The 14,756-nt window shown below is 30.8% G+C and overlaps 1 protein-coding gene across 1 annotated transcript in view; it reads right to left on the reverse strand.

The window, feature by feature from the left end:
- Positions 1 to 14,756, reverse strand: part of dnt (tyrosine-protein kinase Dnt) — a 183,877-nt gene that overhangs the window by 38,344 nt on the left and 130,777 nt on the right. The window contains exon 2 of the mRNA XM_075382539.1: positions 14,124 to 14,248. Within this exon, the coding sequence (XP_075238654.1) occupies positions 14,124 to 14,248 (125 nt within the window). The remainder of the gene's footprint in view (positions 1 to 14,123; positions 14,249 to 14,756) is intronic.

Genomic DNA, 14,756 nt, shown 5'->3' on the forward strand with positions numbered 1-14,756 from the left:
AATTTAGACCCGGAGTAATAGTACAAGTTGAAAAGATAAAGATGCTACGATTTGCTGATGATATAGTAATTCCAGTTGAGAGTAAAAAGGATTGAGAAGAAACAATGAACGGCATGGATGAGTCCTACGCAAGAACTACCGCATGAAAATAAGTAAGAACAAAACGAAAGAAATGAAATGTAATAGAAATCATAAGATGGACCATTGAATGTGAAAATAGGAAGAAAAATATTATGGAGGTAGAAGAATTTTGTTATTTGGGAAGTAGAATTATTAAAGATGGACGAAGCAGGAGCGAAATAAAATGCCGAATAGCACAAGCTAAACGAGCCTTCAGTAAGAAATATAATTTGTTTACATCAAAAATTAATTTAAATGTCAGGAAAAGATTTTTGAAAGTGTATGTTTGGAGTGTCGCTTTATATAGAAGTGAAACTTGGACAATCGGAGTACCTGAGAAGAAAAGATTAGAAGCTTTTAAAATGTGGTGCTATAGGAGAATGTTAAAAATCAGATGGGTGGATAAAGTGACAAATGAAGAGGTGTTGCGGTAAATCGATGAAGAAGCATTTGGAAAAATATAGATAAGAGAAGAGACAGACTTGTAGGACACATATTAAGGCATCCTGGAATAGTCGCTTTAATATTAGAGGGTCAGGTAGAAAGAAAAAATATTGCAGCCAGGCAACGTTTGAAATACGTAAAACAAATTGTTAGAGATGTAGGATGTAGGGAGTATACCGAAATGAAACGAGTAGCACTAGATAGGGAATTTTGGAGAGCTGCATCAAACCAGTCAAATGTCTGAAGATAAAAAAAATGTATATATACTATATAGACATAGGCTAAATAAATATGTATATATTTATAAAGCCTATGGCACTCCTGGTAACGTAAGAACTCCAACACGGGGTCATGCATCTTTTTTTCTGTTTTAGCCTCTGTAACCACCGTAAGGTATTACTTCAGAGGATTAATGAGGATGATATGTATGAATGTAAATGATGTGTAATCTTGTACATTCTTAGGTCGACCATTCCTTAGATGTTTGGTTGATTGAAACCCAACACCAAAGAACACCGGTATTCACGATCTAGTAGTCAAATCCACATAAAAGTAACTCGCCTTTAATAGGAATTGAACTTTAGAACTCTCGACTTCGAAATCGTCTGATCTGCAATGACGAGTTCACTATTAGACCAACACGATGGGTTGAGGTCACACACCTAAATCGGTTCAGCCGTTGAGTTGCTACGCTGGAATAAACATACATACATACACCCTAAATACTTCTTTTTGGGCAATTGTGTAATAATAGCTTCTTGATTAATTAATTATTCTAAACAAGAAAATATATTTATTAATAAAAATAATATATTCTATTAAAATGTTCCATTGTTGCCTAGCTACATTCCGATCGGCCATACTACAATATTTTAACAATAATATTACACATTCATCGTATGACTTTTTAATCCATCTTGAAATTCATAGTTGCTAATTACCAAATTCGTTATTAAAATAAAGAGTACATCAATTCGCATTTTGAAGGTAAAAGATGTAGGCGCAAAGTTACACATAGCCTATATTTAACATCCTTCTAAACGAAAATTCAAATAAACAAAACATGAAATAATGAAGAAACTTGTCATTTCTTTTAAAGTGAATTCAAAGGCAATTTTCCAAGATGCTGTTAGAGATATCTTACAGATATATAACTGAATTGTAATCTAATTCATAACAACAAAAACCAATATACAGATGAAACTCTTTCACTATCTGAAAACACTGAAGATTTACAGTGTTTTTTTCCCCAAAGATTAAATGATACATGTAGCTTGAACGTTTTAATTAATAATTTAAGAAAATGGTTATTTAGCAAACGGAATTGTTTTTATCTCACCTCACAATTAACAATACACCTATAGAAAGGATGTTCAAATATAAATATAAGCTCATTTGATTAAATTGTGTTGAAAATCAGTCTCTTGAAGTAGGTTCGAAAATGGAAACGTTTTCATAGCATTATGAAAGATGAAAATTAATTTACAATTTCTAATTAGAACACTTATGAGTATTACTTCCTTTTATTCTCTTATATAATTTGGAAGTATGGATAACAGAAGGTAAAAAGGTTGGAAGCTTTTGACATGTTAACTTACCAAATTATTCAAATAGCTTACAGATAATATAATAACGACTTTTAAGAAAGTATGCATAAGAATCTAAAAACTGTTTAAACAGTTAAGTAGAGGAAATTGAAATATTATTTCATATTTTAAGAAGGGAAAAATATTATTTCAATTAATCATTCAAAGGAATTTTAATGGTAAAAGAAGTATGCCAGGAGAGAAAGGTGTTATTTAATAAAAATAACTGCTCAGTTATTTTTGATGATGGTTCCATTGCCCAAACATAGAAAAATTTAAAACCGTAGTTAATAAAATTCTGATTACCAGGATGAGAGCCGGAATAAGAACCCATCGGGTTGGTCGATTGGTGAACTCGTCATCATAACTCAGCTGATTTCAAAATCGAGAATTCTAAAGTTCAAATCGTATTTTAAAGGTACTTTTATACAGATTTGAATACTAGATCGTGAATACCGATGTTCTTTGATGGTTAGGTTTCAATTAACCGTACTCAACTCAGAAACGGTCGACCTGAGTCTGTACAAGACTACACCTCATTTACACTCATACATATCATCTTCTGAAGTAATACCTTACGATGGTTCCGGAGGCTACACAGAAAAAAAGAGGGTTTGAGAACCGACTTCGATATAAGATGAGATATAAAAAATAAGTAATCAAAAGATTAATTAAGTCACTAAACATTCAGGAACACGACTAAGTAATCATTTTCAGGATATAATACTGTCATCTGTTAAATGTAAGTGTTAAATAATTTAATTAACAATTTTATAATTAATTTTTGACATGAAACGTCTTTAAAATCACACCGAAACATACGGATACCAGAACAGAAATTTGTAGCGTAACGAAAAGATCTATATCGTTCTGCCTTAATAACACCCCAACTATTAGTCTCAGAAACATAAATACAGTGTCATTTTATAACTTACATGGTCAGCTTGCCGATACGACTTTGAGTTTACCTCACTGGCGAGCTGGTTGGCGGGGAGAGGCACAGCGCAGATCGCTCATTTCCATTCAGTATAGTTCACCACTTAGACGTGATAACGCAATGGTTCGTATTTTTGTGTTTAGAGTTTGTCGAGATAGATCGATTTAACTAACAGTAAGTGCATTTTGAACAATATTTATGTGTAAAAAATTAAATTAAATATGTACATAAGCATAAAAATACGTCAATAAGTCATTCTCAGCCCGCGCAAAAGCCAGTCGGAAATATAAATTACACATATGATTGGAAAGGGGAGGTTATAGGCCACGCAAAGGTGCCCCAATGTCCGGTACCAAACGAGTGAGACTGTTTCGGGAGCATCGCAAAGCTAGCACGGCGCGTTCAGTGAACGACGCTGACGGCGCGACCACCTCTTTCCGCTGCTTATTATGCCTTATGTCTCTTACGTCTGAAATCACAGACCGATGTTGAACAAAATTGTCGTCATATATTAGTTGAAATAAATATCACGTACCATTTAGTGTCTGTTTTACATTAAAATTAAATTTAGTATCCAGTCAATGTCTCGTTTTTATTTTGATCCAGTACATTAAAAGTGATTCGCTGACATATAGATCCACCTATTTATCTGTAGAGTTGGCCAAATGAAGAAACCAAAAGAAATACAATTGTTTTGTTTTGTTTAAAAAAAATACAATGGTGGCTTTCCCATTTAACTTTACATATATGTGGTTGTTCTGTAGCTCGGAGGAACTTCATCCAAGGTCTGTAACGTTTCACGTTAAACCAACGGCCGTGCGCCCCGACACAGCCCCACCTGAAATTAATTTTTTTAAATGAATTTTCGTTTATCGTAATATCTTCTTTTGTGTAATGTATTCTTTAAACTGAATTAATCCCTGACAAAATCTATAACGTTTTTCCACACTCAGTAAAACACACACTCTCTCACCTGAATAGACTCAAAAAGTACCCGGCACAAAAGTACGTTTTATAACTTCTTATAAACCCAACATTATTATAAAGCAACGAGTATTAAAAAAAAAAAAATTTTGTTACAGTGGTATAACTCAGAATAGACTTGGGGTTTTGGTTCGGCCAGTTTCTCACGAACAAAACTTGTCTAATCAATAAATTTCCTCAGTATTACATTAAATATGAAACTGTTCCTTGAAGGAGCAAAATTTATTTTAATCTACCCATTAGTTGTATACCTCTTCCGATAAAATTTAAAAACCAGATATCAACCTAGGTTAATAAACTAGTTATTTCTTTATTAAATCACAAAATGTGAATATATAAATATATTATAAAATAAATATTTCCATTTAATTCGGCTTAACAGCGACGAGAATAAAACAAACCATAGATAAAACGAATCTTTTGACCGACGGAAATAATTAAATTAAACAGATTATAAATTTAAAAATACAAATGATTTTAAAAGCAAAAGAAAGATGAAAAATAGTTTTATAAGGTAAAAGGCGAAATGGAACAAGCCATACAAGATAAATCCTATAAATGTCAGTCTATGTTGGAAGCATTTCAAACTAATCCTTCAATACTTCATCCTCTAATAAGAAATGGAACGGTTTTATCTACTAGTCTGTGATGTGATAGACACTAATTTGGAAGCTGTCTGTTCATATGTCTACCTAATCGGCTTAACTGATCCCAACGACCCTACAAGCATTTAAAAAAAAAAAAACCTTAACCTAACCTACCGCACAAAACTTGTTTAATAATTTATTCTATAATAATGGAAATTATAATTTCAAAAAATTTAAAGGTTTCTTTACTCATTTTAGTGTTTTAAAAGGGGAAAATTGTAGCATAGAACTGTTAAAAAAAAAAAGTTAATAGTAAACATTAATTCATTAAAATACCGAACAAAAAATTAAAATAATAGATTACGCGTATAATAATTTTTTTTAATTTCTAAATCGTCCTTGTTTTAGGAAGAAAGTATACAGGAAACGTAATTTTCCTGTACTTATATGTTGATTAATTTTTCTAAAATTGATCTTTCCTACACATTTTTGCAATCATTACAAATCATTCCCGATAAATAGTTTGTACACGGTTGTGTGTTTACGCGGAGCACATAATCAAAATTGTTTTCAGGACAGCTTAAAAATAAATCAGTTTGCTTTTAGTTACCTTTGGGAAATTTATTCTACTAACACAAAATATTAACTTAATTGATTGATTTAAAATATAAAAAGTAATTACAAGATTATAAAACTGGATCTTGTATTTATATTTTAAAAACGCTAGCGACGGAGTTGCTATACTTTCCCGGCAATGATAAACTTAATTATACTTCGAAAACTGGTTTCTCAAACGATTTCACAATTTTCCCTTATAACTGTTTTCATTTAAACTAAATTAAAAATTTATTTTAAATTAAAATTTTTAATTTATTCTCAAAGAAAATAAATTAAGAATTTATTATTTTTTTTATATACAATTATGAATTATAAAATCAAAAACTTTTCAAACATGTATGTGATTAAATTGTATCGAGTGTCCCGGTGTGATAACTTGCTACTTCCGTTTGAGATATTAATTTAAAAAATAAAAAATTAAGAAAAAATTGTATACTTGTAATTTTCAAGGTTTTTTGAGGAATTTATTTTTACAATCTCTCGCAAAAAAGATTTCGACCAAAAATAAAATTTCATCTCAAATAAGATAGCCCCCCTCAAATCACTCTCCATAAAAAAGAATGGTGCGTGGGGTTTGTTGTATGTACTCGCATTTTTATTTTAGCTGCTACTGGCGCAGAGCGGACTAATGGTGGTGCGCCGGGCGGCTATGCGCAGCGCACGAACGAATCATAATTCTCGAACGATTTATTACTTCTTGATACGAACGATTTATATAAAATTATATTTGTGTTTTGAAGATAAAAAAAGAAAACATTGGGATTAGAGATGTGTTATAAAATCACAATCAAGAAACAGTTGTAACTGTTCAAGATTTTGAAGTTTTTCGTTGTAAAAGTTTTTGTTGTTGTTAGAACGATAAATTCATAAACGTTATTTAGATATAATTTGCAAAAAAAATTTCAAAATTAAAATTTTCACAGCGAGCCTTAGGCTCGTCTTTTTCCTAATACAATATTATGCATCCATTCTCATGACACAAACGAAACATAAAGAGAAACAAAGATAACAAATAACTAAGGTAACAGAGAACAAATAATAAAGTTAGATAAATAATAATAGACAGAAGTCACAAAACAATAGACAGAATTCTCAGCAGAGAATCAGACTACCGACTGAGAGTCAACCACCAGCTTCAACATATGTCAAATTCCAGTAAGGTTTAAACTATCTTTGACGTAATAACCACTGTATAATCACTCGGGGTCATGCACGCCAATGATCATCCATGTCCTCAAAGATCATCCCAACCCCGTAGGGGGACGACACCTTGTGGCGTTACCGATCGCCACACCACCCCTTCCGTTCCAAGTCTTGTGGGACTTTACCGGAGGTCGTCTTTAGACCCTCTAACTGATTACATCTCAGTCATCAGCCAGGTCCTGAAAGATCAGCAAGGTCCAGCACATGTAGACTCCTCAATCATCATACTTTCTCACCATTATCAAGTAGATTCGGCGACAAATTATATATTTTGGCCGTTAATAACTAGACCGAGATTTTGAGACGAGTTATTTTTAAGGAACATCTGAAAGTGATTGGCGCAAAATTGCGGCAGTTATCGACTCCCCAAAAAAGTGAAGAAAAAAAAAAAATATATATAAACTTTAGAGCTGACTGTGGTTTTGTGGCTGGGGGGTGTAAAATGCAAAGATATGTCGAAATTTTCCGGAAGTTGAATCATGGTACCCATTACAATAGGTAGCAGATTTCTTATGAGATCTAACTAATATGAAAAACTATCAGAAGTTTATTAATGAAATAAAATTTTATGTGCTTTTAATTAAAAAAAAAAAGTATATATGTAATTTAATCGGCGTACAAGGAAGTCAGGTGGTGTCCAGATCAGATTTTTTTTTTAATGTCCATGCATTTTTTCTCGTTAGCTACTTTAAGAATTTGTTAATGCATTACGTATTTATGCACAGTATTAATGATAGTGAAGAACATTTGTTTTATGTTAATATGTATTTTGAATAAACATCGGGATATTACTTTTAACAGGTACATAATAGTACAATGTAATGTATTTTATTCTATTATTTACCGTTATATCTTATTATAATAGTGTATATAAATACTGTTCTGCAGTACAGTAATATAGGTTACTTGAATACATTTACTTTATTAGATATTATTTTTCGATCAATCAGTTTTCAAGGAAACGTACCTTGATTGTGAATAACTTACTCGAACATTTTTAATGTACTTACAAGTACAGTTTTCGCTTTGCTAAAAAGTTTTTTTTTTGTAATTTAGATATTTTTTATTAGCTTAAGTAACAGCCCATAAGGTAAATAAGAGTATAACATTCCACTTATAATTATAACGTAATTATTGATTTAACTTTTAACGTCTAATTCCTCCATCCATTATCGATTTTTATAAGTTTATAAAAAATAAAATTATAAACGATTAATGATTCTTACAATTTTTAAAAATATATTCTCTACTAGATATACTCCTATATTTATTTTTTTATAAATATTCTTTCACAAAATATTATATAATACTTATTTTGTGGATTTAATTTCAAAAAGTCATTATTTATAATTTACAATAAAATCAATTTTATTAAAAATATGTTAAGCATTAAATAATGAATGAAGTTTTAGCACGTTTAACCACAAGCTATTATTATTGAAATTACTACAGAGAAATGGCCGTGTGAAAATATTTAACTATTAAAAAAATAGTATACGGTATTACTACTAATTATTAATATTACATTCAGTTAACTTAATATAATATTGCAGTGTATGTTATTTTTCAAATAATAGAACGAAATAAAAATTTCCCTCATTCCCATGCAATTAGTTCATAAATACATTTTCCATTAATAAGAATAGTAAACAGAAATATTTAATCATTAACTGCTTACTTCATTGTCTTTTTAAGGAATAACTGTACTTTAGCATCTAATTTAAATTTATTAACTGTACATAAAATTACTACACAATCAACAGTAAACTTAATTTAAAAAAAGTTATACCAGTTAGTAATAAATACGAACAGACTACCAGTTACATAATTATAACTGTAACAACTTTTTATTGGTATGCATTAATTAACGCATATACCTTAATTACTTACTGCATTTATTACTAGCACTGCAAATAATAGTATATAGACGTTAGGATTAAACCAGTTAACCATCCTGAATGACGGTTAAAATTCAGTAAGTGGAATTTTTGTTTTTTGCAGTTGGCAGTAATATGCTGATAAAACTAATACTCAATTATTATTCAGCTATTTAGTATTTGTAGTGTGAATGACAGCATTTAAATATATAAAATAAGAGCAAGTTTTTGTATCTCAGTATTGTTTAAAATAGAAAAGGAGAAAGATGGAGACACTAAGATAGACGGATAAAATGAGTAATGAGGAAATAACGAACAGGATTAAAAAAGAGAAAGCACTTACGTGGGAAGTACAAAAAAGAAAAGGAAACAGATTAAGACATGTGCTTAGAGATAGTGGAATCTTTATGATCACAATGAAAGGGTCACTAAAAGAAGAAAGATGAGGTGTTAAAAGATAAGGTGAAGGTAGGAAACTAAAAGGGGATGAAGGAGGCCGGCCTCCATGGTGCGAATGGTAACGTCTCGACCTTTCATCCGGAGGTCCCGGGTTCAAGTTCCGGTCAGGCATGGTATTTTCACGCAAGCTACAAATCATTCATCTCATCCTCTGAAGCAATACCTAACGGTGATCTCGGAGGTTTAAAAAAAGAATGAAGAAGAAAGCATTGGGACAAAAGTGGATGGAGACAATGGTGGAGTAGTAATGGACCTGCCACCAGCTAGAAACAAAATGATGATGACCAATGAAGAAAAAAAGATTTCTGCTGCGTTTCATAAAGAATTTCATTCATATTTTCTAATTTTTTCGTTACCGATTCGTGGATACTTGGGTAAATGAAATAAAACATTAAAAAATACTGAAGTATCGGAGATGCTCCGCTATCAGGTAGGTCTAGAACTAAATGCACTTTAAAAAAACAAATTATTTATTAGAAGAAATTAAAAAAGGATCTCAAAAGGTAAAACGAAAAAGCTTTCATTATGTTAGAAATATGTAGAGTTACGAAGGTCGTTCAATGAATGATTAGAGACAAATAGCAATAGCGGAAAAATTATTTAATAGAACAAACAAACAATCTAATGTGTAAGTTGGCAATAATATGAAATGAAAATTTTAACTATTTAAAAAAAATTTCCATCATTATAATAACTTCTTTTGTTTATTTCAAAAGTAGGATCCACTTAAGACGTATAATGTGCAGAACAGGCGTGCGAGTGATGACATTTTTATTTTCTTAAGGTGCTAAACCGGTTGAAATTCATCCGCGGATATTACAAATATAAACCGAGCAAACTTTTAGGTTGAACAATTTAAATAGGATAGAAAAAATGTCATCGATCTTCATTGTAGCAGATAACAAGCGGAAATTTTTACTAATGACGTTAAATTCATCATTTTTAGCCAGAATCTAAATGTCAGAATGTGGAATGGAAAACGTTCGAGTTGGCCTGCCAAGGAAAAATTCAAAACCTCTTCATCAACCAGTAAAATAATTCTGACGGTGTTTTTGGATTATAATGACTCAATTGATTGCAATTATTTGGAAGAACGTCCAATTAACAGGGAATATTATTGCGACAAGCAAGAAAAAAATTGAAACCCGCAATGAGGAAACGTCTTGGTTCTTTCTTAAAAGGCGTTCTGCGTGATCACGCCCACCCTCAACCCGCTCAAAAAACAAGAGAAGTTATTCAAAAGTCGGGTCAAGAGTAGTTGCCACATCTATCTTACAGTCCCGATTTCGCACAATCTATTCTTTACACCTCCCAAAGAGTTATGGTAGAACTAAGTTTGTCAATAATCAACGGGTTAAGAATGTGGTACACAAAAATGGCTTAAAAATACCGAGGTGAATAGTTCTTCACTGTGAAATAAAAAACCTCCCAGAAAAATGGGATAAGTACATAAAAATAGCCGGAGATTTTGCTGAAAAGTAGCGTTAGTTTCATTGTCATTAAATAAATAGTTTCTTGAATCATTTGTTTCTTTAATTATTTAACAACCCTCGTAATTTATAAAATATTTTAAGCGAATTTACTTTTAAGTTATCGGCCAAAACACTTCATGTATTTCATTAAGATGATTAGAAGGGTGGAATTTTCTAAGTAATTTATTATTGTTTGGTTTTTTGTGTATCAATACTAGCATAATATACCGATGACGCGATTTAAATCTAAAAGAAATATGCTGATGGTATGAGATTAGAAAATCGGATGGCTATTTTACTGATCTGTTTCTACCAATCCATCGATTATCGTAAATATTATTTAGATAATTTCTAACATTACAAGAGAAGTGAGTCCCTGGACCATCAAGAAAAAATCACTTAGATTATTATCTTCTAAGGGTTGAATCATATATATTTGCAAGAAATTTAAGCAATGTACTTTTGAAAGTTTTTATTTTAAGAAAAAATCTGGTGCGGACATCACATGACTTCCTTGTACGCCTGTTAAATTACATTTACACTTTTTTTTTAAATTAGAAGTAAATAAAATTTTATTTCATTAATAACTTATGATTTTTTTTTTTTTTAATTGCTATTTAATTATTATTCATCGTAAATATTTTTAATCTCAGATGTTAAAAATTATTAATAAATCAATAATTTAAATTAAAAAAAAGGAGATGAAGTCTGATTCAAACCGATGTGCCTTCTCCTAAGATCCAAATGTTTCATTAATTAAAATTTTATTAGGCTATAACTCTGGAACCAATGAAAATAAGTACCACTTATGATATTGTAAAACTCTCAATGAGGATTTATTATTGCAGTTAATAAAAAGGGCTAACATCCAAATTGTTTTGGATTTTGAGCTTTTCTGGACACTCCTGGTTCAGTCGATTGCAATCAAAAGGGGAGGTGCACAACTACATGTTACAACAGTCCTAAATCCAAAATTTCAACATCCTACGGCAAATCGTTTTTGAGTTATGCTAGATATATACGTATGTAAATGCATACATACATACATAGGTACGTAAAGACGTCACGCCGAAATAAGTCAAGATGGATTCAGAAATAATCAAAATGAATATTTCCGTTGAAATCTGGAAACCGAAATTTTTCGCGATCACAATACTTCCTTTATTTCGTACAAGGAAGTAAAAAGAACCGATCCGATTGTCACCCAGAAGACCGCACCACTTATTAAACAGAAAAAATGTTTGTAGGGGCAGTCTCATAAGGCAATTTCTTTCTGCCCGAGGAAGATTGTTTCTAAAATTGAAAATTCTATTTCTTATAAAGTACGATTCATTAGTAATCAGAATATGAATAATTATATCGTAATTGAATGCACATTTTCCATTTAACCACAAACAGAATTTTTCCACTTTTTACGATCTGACAGTAATATTCTTTTTACAAGCATTATGTGAAATGGGTTCAATTATTGCTCCCGTAACGTTCACCACAGGCTTAATTATACTGTCAACAGGCAAAACCTAATTCTTGATCAGCCATTGTTATTTTTAAATTATGGAATAAATTTTTTCTCAGAACATTTAATTTGTTTTAGAAATGTTTCCTTTTATTTTTAGTTGTTTTTTTTTCTTTTTGCGTTATATGGGCTTTGAATTCCAGTCACATTTAAAAAAAAAAACAACAACAAAATCACCAACAGGATTTAGTTTTTTATTTCAGGATTACGAAGAAAATTTTTGTTCTCTTTGAAAATCAGCTCAACAATTGTAAATTAAGATGCAAATTTTGAATCAATATATATATATATATATATATATATACTTCAGTCTGTTCGGAAAGTTGCTGTGAACTGAAATTATGGAAGTGTAATGACGAAATTTTTATTATTACTTTGTATTTTTATTTCATTATTTTATAGAAACGGATATTAAAATAACTGGAATAGTTTATAAGAGGTGTTGAAAACAACTTCCTCCAACATCAATACAACACGTTTCAATTTGTTTTCAAATACTTTAACCGGCTGATGTACTGGACTGTCTCGTACGTATGCCGTTATTACGGTTTTTAGTTCGGCAATCGTGCGTGCTCTGTTACTATACACCGCTTGTTTCGCTGCCCCTAAAGAAAGTATTCGTGGGGAGTCTGATCGGGCGATCGTACAGACCACAAACCCCTCTAAATGATTCGTTCACCAAAGACGTTTCGTAAAAGTCATTGACGTGTTAACTGGGTGGGCTCTGGCGCCATCTTGTTGGAACTAATCGTGATTGATTTTCACTTCTGTTAATTGATTAATGAAGTTTGTTAAAACATCACAATAACGATCAGTATTAACTGTATTTTTAAGAAAATATTGGACCTACAATGCGCGTTCTACTCACACCGATCCAAAGTTCGATTTTCACTCCGTATTAAGATTGTTCGCATAATTCATGGGGGTTAGTTGTCGACCGTAGTCGTGTATTTTGTGAATTAATTATACCTCTCCAGATGAAACCACGTTTCATCTATTAAAAAAACGTAAATTCAAGGATATCTACAGAAATTTGATCGATAAAACGTTTAAACCATTGACAATACTTTAGTCTTTTGGCATGAACTGTAGGTTTCAGTTATTGAAGAGGCATTACTTTGTAGGGGAAAAGTTTCAGTTCTTTTATTACAGCTTTATGTCTGATAGCAAGTCCGATATCTTGCTACTGTGTTAAATTACGCATTGACTTTGATGGACTTTTGGCCATACACCCGAAATATCAATCAGCTTTTTGTTCGTTTAGTTTAGGTGGTCTTTTACTTCGATCAGCGTTTTCAACAGAGCCTATTGCCCGAAATTTTTCGATAAGAGTTCGAACTGCATAACGGTGAGGAACAGGAATATTTGAAAACTTTTCAGCAAACATATGCTTCACAAAATCAGTATATCTTCACAAAAGATGTGTTCCAGACGAGAAAAATTCGTTCCTTTACTGAAAGAATCATTAAGTTTCTCGTAACTATCGATTACGATAAACGAAACAACACCAAACGAAACGACGCAAGTTCAATCACAACTCAACAACTGACGTCTTGGTTTATTATTGAGTAACGCCCAATGAGTTCACAGAACAACCAACCTAACGCCGAAAGAACAGAATAATTCTAAAGCATACTGCACAGCGACTTTCTGGTCGCATTCGCATTGTATACGAAAATAATGAGAAATTAATTTTACTAAATAGGCCTATAACATAATTTGTTAACCTATCCGATAAATACATATTTAGAGAAGTATTTGTTCTCGAAAGTGCAGTTTTTACAGTATGTATTTTCCTCAGCACAAATTCAATTAGTTTTGAAATATTCAAGAAGTATAATAACCATTACCATAGAAGGATATGTAAATTACAATAACATATATTCAATAAGTACAGTATGACAATAAAACTTGTCAACTCTTTGTAAAGATCATACTAATACAACATGAAACAGAAAAAGGTATCCATCCTTAAATAGAAAAATAATATCTCCTACTTGTAAGTTTCTTTGTAACAAAATGCTATATTTTTATGAAAGAACATCAGTTACTAAATTAATACTGTAAAAGTTAACAATCAACTTAGTTAAAACCGGTATCCAATTTAAAGAATTCAGGTTTTTATAAATTTTTATATCAATTCACAGTTAAAAAAAAAAGTTTTTTTTTTACCGGACACACATTTTATTACATATAGACTATAATTATTACTCATTCAGTATCAAAATAAATTATTAAATATATTCGTATAAAATTTTTTTATAAATTAATAATATTCTACGTTATTTACTAAATTAATTAATGATATATAAAATCTTACCGGATTGACAAGACTCTGCCAAGTAAAATGAAGTGTGGATATATTAGCAGGAATTGATACTAAGAAATTAAAAGCATATTCGTTAACAGCACCTTTTTGTACGTAGAATATCTCTGTAGACAAACCTAAAACAGAAGGAAAAAAAATTCGTAAGTATTTTTAAATAATCAAAAATATTTATTAAATAACGTAAACCTGTGTAGAATAGCAGAATTATAAAAATGAACCTTAAAAATTAATATTAAATATATAATAAAAAATACTTTTTCATTTCTTATTCAATTAAAAAACTACCGACTACTTACAAACGCGTAATTTAGCGTTGACTTCCAAAAACCGAACATTTTAAGAAAAATTGGAAAAAGTTGTTTCGTTTTGTAAGTCGGTTTTAACAATTATTTAATAGTTTTTTACTTTATTTTCCCCGTAAAATATAAGTAAACCTACAAAAGTTCTATTAAAAAAAAGCCGTAATACTAAAAACGTAAAACTTACGTCTTGATAAAAAAATAAATAAAAAAATTTGATCAGAAAAAACTGGAGACAGCTAACGAGGATTAAGAATGCTGTCTGGAATGTGTAACATACATTATTTTTTTACCGTAATTCCTTCAGCTAATTTTGTTCAATTTT

The sequence above is a fragment of the Lycorma delicatula genome, chromosome 1 (genome assembly GCF_047948215.1).
Source record: "Lycorma delicatula isolate Av1 chromosome 1, ASM4794821v1, whole genome shotgun sequence".
NCBI lineage: Eukaryota > Metazoa > Arthropoda > Insecta > Hemiptera > Fulgoridae > Lycorma > Lycorma delicatula.